Source organism: Calidris pugnax, unplaced genomic scaffold (assembly GCF_001431845.1).
Source record: "Calidris pugnax isolate Ruff unplaced genomic scaffold, ASM143184v1 scaffold398, whole genome shotgun sequence".
Classification (NCBI taxonomy): domain Eukaryota; kingdom Metazoa; phylum Chordata; class Aves; order Charadriiformes; family Scolopacidae; genus Calidris; species Calidris pugnax.
In genome coordinates this window covers 622,809-641,113 of record NW_015091280.1, presented here as the reverse complement: position 1 = coordinate 641,113, position 18,305 = coordinate 622,809, and the positions used below count along the sequence as shown (strand labels likewise).

General features: G+C 41.3%; 1 protein-coding gene across 6 annotated transcripts in view; it reads left to right on the top strand.

Annotated features, from left to right (window-relative positions):
• Positions 1–18,305, top strand: part of NYAP2 (neuronal tyrosine-phosphorylated phosphoinositide-3-kinase adaptor 2) — a 144,401-nt gene that overhangs the window by 104,878 nt on the left and 21,218 nt on the right. For all 6 annotated transcript variants that reach the window (XR_001414014.1, XM_014960673.1, XM_014960674.1 and 3 more), the window contains 2 exons: positions 2,187–2,399; positions 10,914–11,017. Coding sequence is in view for 5 of the 6 variants with exons in the window: in XM_014960673.1 (XP_014816159.1) it covers positions 2,187–2,399; positions 10,914–11,017 (317 nt within the window). In the remaining variant the exon portion in view is untranslated. The remainder of the gene's footprint in view (positions 1–2,186; positions 2,400–10,913; positions 11,018–18,305) is intronic.

Sequence of the window (18,305 nt, the reverse complement as noted above, 5' to 3'; positions counted from 1 at the left end):
TGTAAAGAAAAAATTCAGATATGATCGCATGTATACGTTATGTGAAAAAGTACATCATTATTTTTGATAGATCAATGCTCAAAAAAAATATAAGGGCATTTTTGTTGATAACTGAAACAGTTCAAATCTAGGTATAATTTGGGCTCTAAATCTCTTTGCACAGCTCTTTGTTTTAGCAAGTCTCTCTGCGCAGTCACAGGCAGAGCTGTTACAGACATTTCGTAGCAAAGGTCCCTGAAAGGCAGATGTCATGTTATATTGATACAGACTACTATTCAGCCTTGTACTCTGCTGGGGTTACCAACTAGGAAAAACAAACTGTTTGGATTTTCATTGCAGTGTCTTTTTGTATCCACTGAAGTAGGTAAGTGACCTAAAAGTTCAAGGAAGACATTTAATTTTTGAAGGTCTTTGTCACATAAAATGTCACTGACTTCTATTTGCTTCTATTTACTGACTTGCTAAACTGAGGTCGTTTCATCATTATCTCATGGAGTGTTACTACTGTAAATAATAAAAAAAAGATCTTGAAGGTTGGGGTATGATATCCTTAACATTAATTTGTTACTATTTGCTGATAGTAATTCATTAAATACACTAATTATTACATATTGCACTGCATATGCAGTTAGGTATTTTTACATGTTTCCTATGTGACATTTCATTGTGGAAACTTCAAGCTGACTGTGCTGTTGCTCATCAAGTTTATCTGCAGACTGGAATGTCAAAGAATTCAAAACAATATGAGATTTTGTTACTGTTGTGCATAGGTGGGGTCTCTACTGTACCATACAGGTATCTAATACTGCATCTTCACTGTTTGCCGTAGCAAGGGTAAACGATAGGAGGTGGGGGGGGTGGGGGGTGGATTTGAGCTGCAGACAAATTAAAGGAGTTTGAATATGGTTCTTCTTCTATGACTCTGTCATCAGAGTGGCAATTCCTGTTGGATAGTCCCAGTTCCTGGCCATGGGGATAACTGGGAGAAGTGGCTGCAGAGATAGATTTTGCTGTGGCATCTCTGGTAGTCCTGCACAGCCAGGCCACTGCCGTTCCTCCTGGGTACCCTGGGCAGCTGCTCTCATCTCCTCCCTCCCAATGGCTCCTGGCCTTTTCCCAGCTCTCCCAAACCTTGTGATGTCCCTTGTAGCTACAAAAAGGTTTTGAGACAGGGCTCAAGGGAAGATTGTCCATCTCTATCAGATGTGAATTCCAAGACTGTAGATATACACGGAAATTAAGGTACATCAGGGGTTTGATTTATAAACCCGAATGACTAGAACGGAGAGTATCAGATAAGCATGTCTTCTGGCTTAAATATGAGGTATAAAATTCCAAACTCAGAAACATTTCTTTTCTTCTTCTTTTTTTCTATTTTCCTGAAAGGAGTTTTTACGACTAAAAACAATCTAATGTTTCTTCTGTATCTAGTTTTTCATGGAAAAGATCAGGAATGAATTGTTTCTCCATTGTGGTGTTCAACCTTCAAGAAAAGAAATGAGGATCTTGAGAAAAGAACAGAAAACCACCAGCCATGAAGAACGCAGATATCACTGCTTCGTTTGAAAAATTGTTCAATGGCTTTTTGAATTTCTTCTCCTTATATTGACTCATGGTGTTGCAAGCAGAAAGTAATTTTCTGACTCCAAGGATTTTCCAACCAAGTGAAATTTTATCCGCTAGGTTATTGTGCTGGGCACACCCAAAATATTAACGCTAGACAGTTTCATGGATTTTGTGCTTTTTATTAGAGCTTATAAGGAGTACAGATATGTTGCTTGCATGACATTGCCTTAGGAGAGAGCTTCCTTAGGAAGTCCCTGAAGAAGAATTTGTTCCCAATGAAATGACAGCTGAAAAGAATTCAAGTATTTCTGTAAATTGTTAATAAAAGCATAATTTGATAGGATACAATTTTCAAAAATATTTTCCTGGCATATAGAAGTTGTAACAGAAAAGTTACATTCTATCCATCTGCTGCATTGTTTATGTTTTTAATAATGAAAAAGTGTATTGAAACCCAGATGTAAACTATAGATTTTGGGCCTAGATAGTAAAATTTTGATATAAATTGCTCTTAAAAGATTTATGATTGGTATATATGGAATATTGAGCAAAAGATTGTCATACGTTATGCATAATTAGCAGACACTCTGTAATGAAATGTGCATTTGTGTATTTTGTAGAACCACTAGATGAGCTGAAGATCAGAAGTCACAGCACTGAACCACTACCAAAGCTGGAAAACAAAGAGAGGGGAGGCCATCACGGGACAGCTTCCTCCAGGGAGCCAGGGAAAGCTCAGGAATGGGATGGAACGCCAGGTCCACCTGTGGTGTCCAGCAGGCTTGGGAGATCCTCTGTCAGTCCAACCATGTTGGCCGGAAGCAACAGCTCAGGTATGTCAAGTAACAGAACAAGGAAGATCTCATGAATCTCCTTGTGAGCTGAAGGATTTCTAAAGATACACAGATGTAGGTAAGTCTTTAGACTTTTGAATATCTTCTAGAACATGCCCTGCACATTAGCTGCTGCACTGATAAGCATTGTGCTGTCTGCTTGTGCTCTGTTCTGGAACAGGGTTGGGATGGTGGCAGGTAATATAAGCATGTAAACATGCCATTCATCTATTTTAAAAGAAGTAAGGAATTCCACTTGACATTGAAAAGGGACACTGTGGCAAAGACACCCCCAGGATGGCACCTCAGAGAGAAGTTTATACATTCAGATGTCATACACAGTAACAAAAACACACTGTGCAGAAACAAGGCCGTCTTACTGATACATGCAGTGAGTGGACACAAGCAGCCTTTGCTTTATACTTGTACATGAATTTCTAGGAAAGTGACTATGGATTTCAGAAGTCTCAAATTCATACCTGTCCATTTTATTCAACAAATTTTATATGTGTAAATAGTGAATTGCCATATAAACCATGAAAAATAATGCAACCTTGTTTATTAATTCACTAAGACAAACAGAACTGATACATGAATGGACATCTATAAACAGATAAATATAGCTCTGGTATAAGCACTGCATTGTTACTTTTTGAGATTTGACAGTTCATTTAAAAGTAAATTCATTGCTTATTGCTTGGATTGTGAAAAATACCCACTTCAGAAACACTTGGCATGTATAGTACTAGAGCCTCATGGTCAATGTTCAGCAAGCATAAGACCATGAACAAGCTACTCAAATAAGAAATTATTCCTGCAGGAGAGATCTGCTGGGCAGTCAGTGGCAGAGATGAGTCTTTACAGTGCCAAGCTAGCAGAGGTGCTCACCCTATGTGATATTTCCCTGCATTGCTGTAAATGACACCTGAAACTCAGTATAGAACTTGAATAAGGTTTGCTGATGTGACCTGTCATTTGCAGCAATTGTGCAGTCCAGCTTTTCTTGCTACAGACCCCGCCAAATGGTCCTCTGGGAGCCGCAAAAGTGACTTTTCTGCAAATGTCATGACTCTAGCACAGTGTTTGGGTGTTACTGCCTTTTGCTTACTTGTCTATTCTCACAAAGCATCCTGGTAGGTAAGAATTTTCCAGATTAGCTCATATCTTTGTTAAAAATTCTGATCCCAGTGTATTAGAGCATCATTTGCACTAGTGCAGGTAAAAAGGTGTGTTTAAAGGTAACACATCAAAGTATCAGGACATCTGATAACTAGGCCAAAGGTGTGTATCCACCTTTTCAGTTCTGTGAGATGACAATACAGAGCAGAATGGAAGAGAAAGGAAAATCAAAAAGTTCTTAGCAAAATACAGCTCTTCTGTCCAACCTTCCTGCATAGTTTTATTTTAAAGAGCTGTTTGATCTCCAAAAGCAGACAAAACATTTTGGCCTCAATCTTCATTCGGCATCAGCAAGCTGTAATAGTTGTTGAATCATGCCTTGATTTAGTTAAGTGTGACTTTGTCTTTCATAGCTAGGACTGTCAAAGAAAAATTATGGAAATATTTTATTGGCTGAATTTTTACTCCTTTTATGATTAAAATCTGAGAGCTGATTATGATTTTTCTTTCCCGGCAGTTTTTATGACATTTCATTTGATGAATATTGCTCTCTGCCATGAATATTTTTTCCCCTGTGTCTCTAGCTGTTGCCTCAGAAACGTGTTTTACCTTTAATTGGTGGAGCATTGCATTCAGAATGCTGTACACAGTTCTCCTCAATGAACTTGTACATGAACTGTAACAGTTCATTCTTCGCAATTAAATTAGAGCTGTAATAGGATGCAAGAAGAGAGATTTGATACATCTATATGGAAACAAATGCTTTCTGGAGTCAAGGAGATAGTAATTCCGCGCTAGGAATTTAGAACTTAGATTTACCACAGGACCAAATAAAATCAGGACAGTCCCCAGTTCATTTGTTGTTGCTGTTGCTCTCTTTCCAATGTCATAGACAAGGGAAAAAGATTACCTTTTTTTGTGCAGACATGTCTCTGAAACACCACAGTTTGCTGCCTGCCTCCTAGTTCACACTGGTACAGCCATTTATTAGGGCAGTGTTGGAATAATTTAAAGAACATGGGGGTGAATTGCTCTGTGGTAAAAACAAAAGGATGAGGAAGGACTTCTCATGTGCTCAACAGGCAGCTCTGCTGTGGGACAGGTTAACTAGGAACCAGGGTGGTCCGAGTGAACGCCTGAGTGAGACAACTGATTTTTTTGTGGGTTCTCCCCATCTCTGCACCTGCTGGTAAATCAGAGGGGGAATGAGCCATCTCCAAACAGAGTCTTGAGCTTTCTGGTGATTTTGTTCAAATGAGCCTGGTCTGTCAGGTGCACATGGGTATCACTGTCTCTAACACCTGATTGCTTTCTCATCTGTCATATAATTTGTCAAAGCCACTTTCTGTTTCTTGGCATCCTGTTGTTTTTTATGGAAAGCACTGTAAGTGGTTTGGGGGCATGCTGGCATTTAGGAAAGTCAGTGCGACTGTAGTGAACAGCCAAATGAGATCTGTGAAACAGAAGGCTGTGTTAACTTCGCTCCAGGAGCTATGCAGAGTATTTTCTGGAATGTTGCTGCTTTTTTCCTAACGGCAGCCATGAAGCATTTTGCATTGCCACCTGCTGCTAGAGACAGGCACTGCGCTGCATTTTAAATCTCAGATACTCCACTCTGGTTTTGAATCACCATCAGCTTGTCACTCAGCCAGCCCATTAGTATTCTAGCCGAAAACATTGTAGATAATCAGGAAGGGAGTAAATGCCCACCCTTCACTGGAATTACTGGCTAGCATTGTGGAATTGCAAAAGTAATGAATAGTTAATTTCAAGCTCTTTGGGAAGGGAGCAATGCCTGCAGAGCCCAAGGTGCAAGATGCATTCACTGGCAAAGGAGGGAGTAGCAGCAAAGTACCAGTTCATGCTGGCTAGGGCTGCTTCACTCAAAGAGGACTGAGTACCCCCACCAACCACTAGATTTTCTCCTCACAGGCAATGTCAGAGTAACACTGTGCTGCCCAACTAAGCCCAGACCCAGATGCGATGCTTCCAGACCTTACCTGCGCTGGTCATCTGTGTTCTCCTCACACAAGCTCTCCCCTAGCAGTGCCTGTCACCCAAAGCAAAAGGAGGGTAGTAGTGGGAGCTGGACACTAAGGGCATCGAGCCAGAGCACAGTGACCCAGGCTGCAGGATCACACAGTCACAGAGCCTGACTGTAGAAGCACACACTGCCCTGTGTGGAACAATGCACTATTTTCCTTTTGATCCAGAGCCTCAAGATTGACAGTAGCCCATGCCAGAAACTTCAGAGAAAAATAGCAAGAAATTTTAAGGAAAAAACACTGTCAGTAGGATATGATTATTCCCTACCTTATTGCCTCAGTCATTGACATAGACCTGAGACATGACAGGTCAGAACAAATCTTAATTTAAAACACATCCTGTCTAATGCAGACATGGTTTTTCTCATTACCTGACTTGGTTGTGAGATCTGCTAAGCTTTTGACCTATGGACATGTAGTAACACTGAGTTCCACGGGTTTAGTGCTCCCTTTGTGAAATCAGTTTGGTTTGACATGCTGCTGTTCTGTTTCAGCCCTAAGTAGCTTCTGCAGGTGAAGTCCTAAATACTGTTTTTTAAGTGACAGAATACTAGATAGTTTATTCCACCTTAAGGTTTTGTAATTTCAAGTTGTTTCAGCTTACTCATCTCTTTTTAGGAGACCAACATACTGGCCAGGCCAGTATGATGATAATAGGTGTGATTCATTTTTCCAGTATGCATGTTTTCTTTTTCTTCTTTTTTGCATGTGATTACTTTCAGCCTGTCACATCGCCTTGTTTAATTCAAAACGTGCTTCTTGGCAGCTGTAGCAAATAAGCAATATTTCTCTTTTCATGTGCAAAGAAGAGACTGTGACAGGATAAGAAGCTTCTCCAATGTAAGTGACAGCCAGAGTATTTTTTTGAATTAAGATTAGGATAGGCAGAATGAAGGCTTCCTTGGATGAATAAAAGAACTCTTCCCGTTAAGATCCAAAAATAAAAATCATGCTGGCTGTTGTATTTGTGGAGAATATAGAAAACCATAGCATATTGCTATAAAACTGATCTAAAATATTTCCATAAAATCTTGTCGTGTTTCAGCACTCTGCTTTATTGAGGAAAATCCAACGCCACCCCCTGCCCCAAATACAACCAGCCAAGCCTCTACCTCTTTAGTTAAGATGACAGCACTTGCGCTTTTGGAAAACAGGTCATTTATGCGAGTGCTTAAATACATAATTAAGTACATAATTTCAAGGCAATCCTATTTCTAATTGGAAAGCCTGTATTTCTGTGCTGGGTAGTCTCTCCTAAAATTCTCATCCTTTATGCTGTCCTCTGGGGCTGTCCACTGGTTTACGTGCACGTGTAACCCTACTGGCACTGCCAGGACTCAGCTTAGGCCTGAGAGTCCAGTAATGGTGGTCCCATAGCAGCTGATCACATCTGTGGGTTTGCTTCCCGCTGAGGGGGCTGTGGCTCCAGCTCCCAGCACTGATGGGAGCGTTGTGCCTGCTGTGGGTGACATAGCAGGGGACTGAGACACAGCTGACCCGCCATCCCCTACCAGCATGGCTCTCCATCTGCACCTGGCTCCTGGGGGTGGCTCAGGCCCTTAGTGAGCAGTATGTTCACAGTGTGAGGAATGTGTCATTTGAAGCTGTGCAAAATAATACCACCAAAGTTTCAACAGTTAAATACAGCAAGTGAATCTTATGAACGTTTTTGCACGTAACAGAACTAAATATGTTATGCAGCTCTCTAGCTACCCTGAACAATCTGCTGAATTCAAACCTCATGCTGCCCATTGATTGCAACGGGCATCTCTAATGGCTACTCAAGTGCACTGCATCCCCTGGCCCCGGTCCAGTAAAGCACTTAGACATATGCCTGCGAGTCCCCTGGCTTGGCAGTGGGCTGGTAGCCCTTGTCAGCATTTGAGTGGTGTACAGCAGTGTCAAAAGGCCCCTGGCTGTGGGTGCAGACAGGGTCCTGTGTTTGGAGTGGAGCCTCTGGAACCCTCTTTCAGGCAGGGTTGATTTAGAAGCAGAGGATCCGCTCGCACAGTGGAGCGAAGCACAGTGCAGAGGTGAGGTGCTGTGCTAACTTTATCAGTGTGGAGCTAGATGGTTTTTAGCTTGCATTATCAGGGACCCTGAGCAAATGGGTCCTCCTCAGAGGATGGGTATCTACAGAGCCTTCCCTTTGTTCTTGTCAGGCTGGCTGATAAAACTCTGCTCCACGCCAGGCATTACTGTTGCAAAGGGGGCTTCTCAAGAAATCTCAAGACTACTAGTTTCAGATGTTAATATTGAACTATCTCAATATTGTCCACCTCAGATAAGCATGAATTTAACACTAGAAAGCATCCCTGAGATTTGCTGGCAGAAGTTGTTCTTCCTTCAAGATTCTCAGCAGTAAATAGGAAAACTCATTTTCACTCCAGAACCAGAATCAGTGTCAATATGCAGGCCTTGCAGACAAGCTGAAATGATCGTTTAAAACATGAAAACTGAGAAGTAAACATACTGAAAGTGACTGGACAGTGGACACCATTACATAAGAAGACCTCTTACTACTCTTCAGATAGCCCAAAGCAGAAGTTATTATTTGAAGTGGTCATTATTATTTTGAAGTGGTCAAAATCCAGTTAGCCTCAGTACAGAGAGTAAACTGTCCACAGCTGAAAAATAACATGCTGCAGAATACAGAACAGTGAGTTGGGCACCACTTAGGCAACAGACCATTTATGGACACTTGTTTCCCCACAGCAGCGTGCAGTGTGAAGATGTTACTCAAAGCACTAATTACAGTAGAATAGAGTATTTATTTTGTCTAAAAATATTCCCACTGAGACCAATGGAACGGCTATTAAAAAACCCCTACATTTCCCTTTCACTGCATAACCCAACTTCTGAACTTAAAAAAAAAAGAGCTAGATGGAGCCATCTCTGAAACCTCTTGGTGAGGGTCACCATGGAAATTGTAATAGTTTTTTAAATACTGTAACATATATTACAGGGAGATAAAGGAACGAAAACTTCATCTGTGTATGATAGGTTTTATTTCTTTGATGCCAGATGAAAGGAGTCTCTTTGGCAAGGAAATGGTAATCTCTTGTTGTTGCACATATATCCAAATTGGAAATTGTGACACTTCTCTCTGCTTTCCCAAAGCAAAAAAAAACCTAATTCAGAAGCAATGGCAGACAGTGCCTTGGACTTTTTTACATGCTGGGTGTCTGATTCTGCTTGTCGCAGCAAAAACAGAGTCTCTATTTAGCAGTAGGGAAAAACAACCACAAAACCCCCAATTCTTGTCCTCTCTGAAACCCCAGCAAAATTCCAGGAGGGAAAAGACGTGAGATCCATTATCTATATTACTGAAAGAAGCAGTCAGAAGTTTGGCACGGAGACAATGTGAAATCAGAACAAAACCAAATCTAATCAAACCTTCAGAATAACTGCCCAAGTCCAAAAAAAGCAAACCAACTGATTATGTACAAAATGCAAGGTTATGGGGGAGATCAGTCTGCTCCTTTCTGCATGCTTATTGCCGCGTTGACTCGTGGTATGTTTACAGACTGACTAGGAATGAGTGAATTGAAAAATGCATTTGTTGAACAGCATAAATATTTTTGCTGCTCAGCCAGCTGGATGTTAACCAACCTATTAATAATTAGTTGATGAATATTCAGCCATACAGATGCTTTCATTGGTCTAAGTGCTCCAGCTTAAGTGGATAGCTCTTCTCCATACCCTATTGAATTTGGAAACATCCAAGGAAAATAAGCATTTAAGGTGACAATGAAAAAGCATCTGTGAGACTGGAAGAACGCATTTCAGCATATTGCTGGTAGGTGTGTGTAGGTGCACGCTGTCCTCAAGTTTCCAAGATGTGCCAAGTGACCTTAAGGTCGGTGATGGACATCTAATTCCTTTCCAGCAATGGCCCAACCAGTGGCTAGTGATGATGCTAGAGATTTTTGTAGGAAATAGAGATATTAGTATAAAACAAACACAGAGAAAGCAGCAGCGTAAATGAGGCATGAGAAAATGCATTTCAGAGAGACACAAGCAAAATATGCGTGATAAAACACGTGCTTCAAAGGCAAACTTGTTACACCAGGATTGCATGAGGCATGGGTCTTTCATCTCTTCTTGAGAACATGAGATTGAACTGAGGAACTCTTTAAACCCATTGTAAGAGGCATGGTATTATTATAATTGCTTGTTATCATGGTAAAGCAGTACTATCAATGTAAATTTAAGAGTCTCTTACTGTACAAAGTATGTCTGCTGAGTGCAAATTTCCTTGGTCTCAGTGTTTGCCCACTAAATAGAAAAGACAGGTGCAGGGTTAGGAGGAAGGCTTATAAAACATGAGGTGAATGAACAGGTTAATCTGAGGCCAAAGTCATGGGTTGAGAGGAGGTGTTTCCTTGGCCATAAACAGGAAATGAAGGGACAAATATTTTTCTTGGGCAGAAACAGGCAGACCTCAGGAAAAGATAATTTCTTCTAAACCAGAGGTGGGGTGTTGAACACTGGGGTAGCACACCGGTGTCAGCATGTCACAAACACAGAAACCTTCATTAAGGACTCCTGAGCTGCATGGTCACCGTCGTGTCAGCATGTTAACAGTAGTAACCTGTGCCGGAAATCAAGGGGGAGCCTTCTGAGAAATGCCTCCGTGTACAACAGCAGAAGGAAAATGAAATAACCATCTAATTTCTGTATAGTTCTTCTCTGGAGTAGAGCCTTCTCTCATGGCAACCTCTGCTTCTGTAATCGCCTTGATCCTGGGGAACTGACTTTAGAATTTGCCACTGCTGATGTTCTGATTTCTCTCCTTTATTCCTCCTTTCTGTCTCTCAATTCCATGCCATTAACATCAGATTTCCAAGTATTTTTGATGTCATTCTAAATCCACAAGTGACAGTATCCTCACCACTTTCATACACTCCCTCCTTCATTTTCTGGCATTTCATGCTTTCCCTCAGCACAGTCCATCTTTGGGCTGCCATCTCAGCTCTGGGGTGGACAGATAAAACAGAAGCTGCTGTAACTCCCTTAATCACTGCTGTATTTTATGAGGAGTAGAAAAAGGTGCCAGGTGGGTAACAAAAAGGCTTCCTTTATATGCTTCCTGTCTGTCTTCTCTTTGACGCTCAATACTTCAGCTTCAGAGATGCTGGAGGAGAGGAAAGAAGCCAGGACATGGAATAGGTTCTGTCTTCTGATTTCAACTTCTGTTCATCCTTCAGCCAAATGCCCAAGGCTCTAACTAGAATCCAAGCCTGGAGTCTCTGTTTCAAGGGAATCCTGGGTCCACAGCATTTCAGTTTCCTGCAGCGGTAACCTGCCTCCTGTTCACTGGTGTGTTTTCTTCTCTCTTCCTTTGCAGAGCCTAAATCAAGTTGCAGATTAGGTCGGTCTGCGTCCACATCAGGTGTGCCTCCTCCCTCCGTTACTCCGCTCAGGCAACCCAGTGATCTTCAGCCGAGCCAGGTACCATCGTTAGCCAATCGTGAATGACTTCATGTGCTGCAACATGCCAAATGTTTCTCACCTCTGTGTCTGTCATTTGTAACAGTAAATGATTTTTTGGTTTTCGTCTTTATTTTCTGTGCGTGTGCGTGCATCTGTGTGTGCACATCTCTCATTGGCAATGAAATTCCACTGGCCACAACCAGTGGAATTTTCTTTCCTCTTAATTCCTTGTATCCTTTTCTGTCTTCATTCTGTAATATAAATGTAGTAAAACTGTACTGTATGAATTGGCTGGGTTTTTTATTTTTTCATGTTTTCTGTACTTTTTTACTGTCTTCAAAATTTATCAAACTTTGATAAATTTAATCTATGTTTTTATGTAGATTTCTTTTAAATGTCTTGTCTAAAGCACTTGCACCAATGTTTGTCAATGACTTGTACATACCTGACTTCTGCCCAGATGTACTTTAATATTTGTGCCAGTCTCACATTTGTTTTGAGCTTAATGCATGATTGTATTACACTATGATTTAGCACTGTCCTGAAAACTGCTCCTACAGCAAGTTATTTTGTTTAGTTAAGGCAGCTAGACTCTCTTCAGCTATGGGCCATGTAATGCTTACAGGACTATTAAATAGTCCACTGTAGTTATATTTTATTGTATATTGATAGGAATCAAAAACCAAATCAAAAGGGTAACATCTCCTTGAATCTTTAACAGAGATACTTTTTTTTCTCCTCATCAAAACAAAAAATGCCACATAGACCCTTGAGAAAGAAATGAAGGTGTTTGGGTTTGGCAAATTTCTCTAATAGCGAGAAAATGGAAAAGAAATAAAGACATGAGAAACCTATACTTAACTTTATTTTATATGCTAATACTGATATTGTATCATTTTGCTGCGCAGACCTGTATTATTAGTTTGACAGAACTAACTGCTGAGAGTAGCAATTGAGAGAAGAGGTTTCACTTCAACATAATGTGAATGCCTTCTGTCAAGCTCAAAGCACTCCAGTATTGCATCACTTGTGTGTACATGTACAGATCTACGCAACACTGAGTGTGTGTGGGGGGGTATGCATATGCACAAAGAGGCATAAACATATATGTATATGTATGCACATACATATATGTATGTACACACACAAACACCCTTATTTAGATGGTGAATTTTCAATTGACTTTCAGGGAATTAGTCCTCATAATCCTATTGAATTTCAATGAGATTTGAGTGGAAAACTACCTGAGGATTGCTTTGCAATAGTCACATATTTAATTTGTTTGTAGCTTGGTGAGTTGTTTCTAGAAGGTCTTGACCAAATTAGAGACCAGAGGAGTATGACTGATTTATTCAAACCAGACAGCCAACTACTTGTTAGGAAGGTTATATTTGGGTAGCCTAATCCATACAGGTTAAAATTCTTTAACCTGCAAAACCAATGCTACTCTATTACTTCTGAGCCTGGCTGGACACAATACCTAACAGAACCTTGCACACTTCTAAAGCATATTTTACATAAGAAAATAAAATTCATAATGGAGATTCAAAATGACAGCCCACTTAAATACCACATCAAGTGTTCCTTCATCTAAGGAAGAAATTAGGGTAATTTTACTTCCAAAGGTTTTGAATGTCCCAGTGTTCGTGTAGTATGTGATTTTTGATTAGATGAGTCTTACAGCAGACATGATGCTTTGCTGGTTACTCAGTGGCAAAGGCACCTTGGGTATTTTGAAAGGATTTTAGTCTCTCAGTTTATATTAAGGACTAAACAATAAGCCTTGAAAGCAGAAGCTGATGTGATAAAAGAGATAATGAGCCTCTTAGAAGCTGCAGCCAGGGTTCACTGAAACTGTGGAGGAAAAATCCACCTCACTTCATATAGAAGAAAGGAACAAAGATGATAAGAGGAATTGTCAAGTGACTGTAGAGAGTGATCTTGTTAATTGAATAATGTATGGTATGGACATGGCTTCATGAAAAACAAGAAAAACTAGTAAAAGATTTTTCTCCCCATAAGTCTTTCCTTCAAGCTGTCACTCTCTTATTGTCCATCTATTAAGTCATCATTTATTACGATGACATAATTTTTAATGGTGTGGATTTGACCCTGATTTCAGTGGAATGACAAAAGTCTCATTATCTCCATGGTAGATACAAACATTACTTAGATTGTGTTCTTTATACACCTATTCTATCTTAATGTGCAAATAATCTTTGACAGGTGAAATGTGTTTGGAAATGGCTGGGTTGTTAGCCCATTCTGAATGTGACAGGTTGTGGCATACAGGGTATTTCTTTTCGTGTGCTGTGGCTATTGATTGTATTGATACTGGTTTCCTTAACCACATCATAATCAGCAGTTAGACTTTCCTCTTTGTTTATGAGGTGGGCACAGCTAACATTCATACAGGGATACAAGAACCCAGAAAGGGCAGATTACTCTTAATCAGTTTTCTCAAATCTGATGTTTTTCAAAATATTTAACTTGGGAAAAAAATCAGATTTTCAGCTGAGCTCTCAAGGATATAGAATCATTCAAGGAACTGGTGAGGATGTTTAGTGGTTAAAAATAGATCTGATCTAAGGAAACCTAAATTATAATTCCAAAGAAATATCTACTAATTATGTAACTATTGACATTTAACTCCCCTATGCCTTATTTTCTTGTTTGTTTATTGGTGTAGGGATTGTGAGGATTAACCAGTTACTATTCACAGAACATATTTATGGTATATTGATGGTAAGCATTATACTGATCACTTACAAATAAAAATAAGGAGTTTATAAACAGAGATTAATCGTGTGGCTGGTCTCTGATGGAGAACACCTTAAAATTCTGCAGTGTGCTGGTAGCCAGCAGTTACCAGCACACTGAGCCAGACCGAGAGCGTGTCATTCTGTACTTAGTTCTGCTAAATGATGAGGCATTTTGAGAAAGCTGGTTGCAGGAAGTAACCTTGGCTGAAGTCGTGATCTAACTCAATGTAAACTGAAAGATAAATATAAGTTTATTGAAGTTATTGTGTAAGGACAAAGTTTAAGAAATTAAGGAAGTAGCAGAGAAAGTCAAGTGGAGAGCTTGGAACTGTAATATGGCTGAAGCATGGAATACGTTTGAGCTACAGCACATAGCTATATTTCCTAAATACGTATCTTAATATAAATATCTTAAAGAGAGGAGTGTAAGTAGCAGAGAAATGTTCTATGTATCACAAAATATAATGCCTTCTAGAGGTTCTCTGATATCAGCAGAGAGCTTACGGGGAATGGAAAAATGTTCTGGAAAGTACAGTAAGTTATATCTTAGAGATAAGAAATGTCTGAATAAAATTAGAAGTAGTGAAATTTCATCTTATTTCAGCCTTTATATGGAAATGAAAACAAGTACCAGTTGTTTGTAGCCATCCAAGTGGACAGAGAACAGTAGAATTTAACCGCCTTGTGATGTTTATAAAGTAGCATACACATGGTCCTAGGATGCCCCAATAAATAACTCATCACCTATGTTGCTGGAGCCTCTGTGCCAGTGCCTGAGACTTCTGTAGGTGGTGTTTCACCCTGCAGTGGTTAAATGCTGAGTCATGGTTTAGATTGGATATTAGGAAAAATTTCTTCACCAAAAAGGTTATCAAACATTAGAACAGGCTGCCCGGGGAAGTGGAGGAAACGCCATCCCTGAAGGTATTTAAAAGATGTGTAGATGTGGTGCTGAGGGGCATGGTTTAGTGGTGGACTTGGCAGTGTTAGGTTGATGGTTGGACTTGATGATCTTAAAGATCCCTTCCAACCTAGACGATTATGATTCTATTCTATGTAGTTAACAAAAATGGTTCACTTGTGTAAAGTAAGCAGGATTTGGAGTCACAGGTATCACTGTGAAACAGTGATGTTTCTCTGCATCCTATCATTCTCCACGTAACAAAGGATTACACTCAAAAATGGACTCAAAAATCCCTGTCCCGTGCAGGATACATGTGCACAGAGCATGTCTGTCACAAAAGAAGAAAACGTTTCAAGCAACCTGAACTGTGGAAGTCCCTCTGCTGGAGAGCAGAGCATCTCGCATCCGTATTTTTAATGTACATAAAATCTTCTCTAGGTCACTGCCAGGCTTCTCCCAAACAGTCTTCAGCACACCAAAAAACCACTGGTTTCAAATTTAAGAAAAAGGACCCAGTGTAACTGTTGCTAGATATTTTGCTGCAAAGGAATTTTGCAAAGTGAAGTTTGTTTTCGTTAAGATGTAGACAGCTATTGGAAAATCACATCCATCAAGCTGCACCGCAGCACAACAGTGCACGTTTATAACAAAGATCCACAATCTGAAGGAAAATACACCCTCTGAAAACAGAAGGTCTGATAGTTGCAATATAGGATTTAAGCTTCTCTGCAAAGCAGAGCCTATTTGCAGACAGATTTCCACAAAACTGTGTACCTTATCTGCAAACGCGCAGCCTCACTTCATGCTGCCTGTTAGTTACTTGTTTTTCAGCAGGAAGACAGCACTGTCCTTTACTGTTGTCTCCTTGAGGTGTGCTATCTTATTTCTGAGCCTTTGCATGCCTCTTAAGGTCTGGTGTCTCCTTGTGGGGAGGACTGGGCAGTGATATCTAGCTCCAATTTAAGCACGGAAAGAAGATTTAAACTCTGTACAGTGATGATCAAAGTAAAATCTGGAAGCCATGCTGAGATTAGAAGGAATGACTCAGAGGGGAGGGAATGGAGAGACATGGACAGCTATGAATTTAGGGAGTTTCAACTGGCATTCAAGGAATGAAAAAAAAGCTAGAAAATACATCAGAATCAACATGGAAATTTTCTGTGGCTTATTTAAAAAAAAAAAAAATGCAGCTCAGTTCACTACTAGCCTGGTATTTTCCTGAGCCCTCAGCAAGTTGAGGTGGTATTTTTTTTCCCCCGTCGGACCCCATCAGTGAACAGGACAATGTGAAGGACAAACTAACCATCACCTTCCAAAACTGAGAAGAGCTTTCACTTATTTTATGATTTATCTGAATATAATATAGCAAAGGGGAAAGGCCTCCCATTCACAGAGTGGACTTAACTGTGTATTGTCTTGAACCAAATGAATCCATCAATAGTTTGAGTAAGTATCTTTGATAGGCAAGAACTTTAGATGCAAGTTGGCTCTTTAAGTTTGCATTTAGGTAGCTAAATAGTAAAACAGACTTGTGTAAAGGACCAAGTGTACCCTTTAGCTGAGATCTATCCTACCTACCTCTGAGAAATCTAAATCTGGGGTATAATACAGGTTTCCACATAAAGAGAGGCACCTATAGAGTATTTGCCTATCTAAACTCCCAGTGACCATGTAGAGCTGTATGTCCGTTATCCTGGATAACCTGGCAATTTATCCTCCTAATTTAACTACCCGTCAGTTGTGGAAAGCCGCTGGAATCATTTCTGGTGCATGTTAGAGGCTCCTGGACATTGACCACTGAAGAGATAACAGTTGTTAAAATTTCCAGTGCCAGGTAATAGAATTGTGTACCTTTTCAGACTTGATCCCCAGGTGCTGAGTGTTAGGGAGAAGCTGTGTGGTTAACCTATGGTTAATCTTTGAAATGACATGCTTCTGGCATCTTCCCTCCTGCCGAACTTGGCAGTCAGACTGGCCAGCAGTGCCCGGGGGAGCGCAGGACCCTGAGGTGGTGTTGGGGTGGCTCTTGGTTTAGTGTCTGATCCCTCACCAGGGGAGCTGTGGCAAGGAAATGGAAATCCAAGCTCTGTAGAGTCCTGAAAGCTGGGTTCTGTGTGGAAAACCGGGTCCAGGCTCGTATCCCTGCGTTGTTGGAGGCAGGAAGGGAAGGAAGGAGGGAGCCCAGGAAGGAGGGAGCCCGGGAGGGAGGGAGGGAGGCCGTGACGCGCCCCGCCCCGCCGCGCCCAGCTCGGCGAGCACTTGGCGCCGCCTGGCGGCCACATGCCGCACCGCGCCCGGCGGAGGGAGGGGTCCGCCGTGCCGGGCCCGGGGCGCCTCCGGTCCCCTCTGGGCTGTCGCGTCCCCGGGAGCCGCGGGAGGCGGCGGCGGGGCTGCGGGGGGAGCGGTGCCCGCTGAGCCGGACGGAACGGCTTGCGGGGGCTCCTGCTGGCCACGGCTGGTGACAAAGGCCTGCACGGCTTCGGGGAAGGTAAAGCCTGTTCAGATCCTGTAGGAACTTTGCCTGACTTCTCTGGGAGATGAAGTATTTCTTTTAGGAAGAGTGGTTTTGAAGTGTTGAGTTTTTTTCTTTCCCTGCTGGCTGGAATCAGAAGTGTGGTGTCAAGAACCTTGTGCAAAAGTGGTCGTGAGCTGTGTTTGGTGTGCTCTCAGCAGCACCCATGGGTGCCAGCACCACACACAGCCCTGCACCGCATCAGCTGGCGTTAGGGAGGGAGCGAGGGAGGGAGGAGCCTTGCAACCAGCCTCTCCTGTTAAATCCGAAATTTTTCCACACAACAGCTTAGGTAACGTTTTGTTTAAGGCTCAATATTGAGGTGCTAACCGAAATGCAGTTAAAACACACGTGCTTTACTGTGAAAAAATTTTTAGCATTGAAACTGATGAGAGGCCTTTCCACATGCACTCGTATCAAGTGCAGTATAAGCTCCTTGTAAGGCATTTATGAAACTTACGAGAAGTAATTTAGAGTTAAATTTTGACAGGTACTGAGTTCTCAGCAGCAAAGCTGCTCACTATGCATCTCATGCCTGAGTGCGTGAGCAGCTCTGTACTGGGTCAACTACCTATCACAAACCCAGCTCTTAATGGCTCTAGCCTTAGTTGTGTATACAGAGCATATGATAGTTTCTGTATGCTTTGTAAGCATTGTGGTTACACTGTAATTAAAAAATGCAAGAAGGGTAAATTGTTATTATTATGGCTATAATTATTTTTGAAGGCACCTAGACAAAATATTTCCCCAAAGAATTGACATTATCATGCTTTAGTTGGCAAATGTGCCTCTGAAAGCTGTGGGCTCTGTGTTACTCTGTGAGCGTAAACAAAGCATCTGTGCTCTTCTATTGTTCTCAGCCCAAAGTTGCCATTTCCCCCAGCAACAGTGCACAAGGGTGCAAAGCAGTCGGTACACACACTGCAGTTGTAGGGCATCTACCAGGGCTGGGTCCCTGACTGCTGCTGCATTTAATGAATTCTGCTGCTGAAAAATGAGCACCTCTAAATCAAGCTCCGCTGTTCCATATCTGATCACAGCAGTCTTTTTTTAACTTCCATTATAGGGAAGAAATATAGTCATTGCAGGTATAAGGAAAGTACCCTTTCATCCCTTTCAATACTAGGG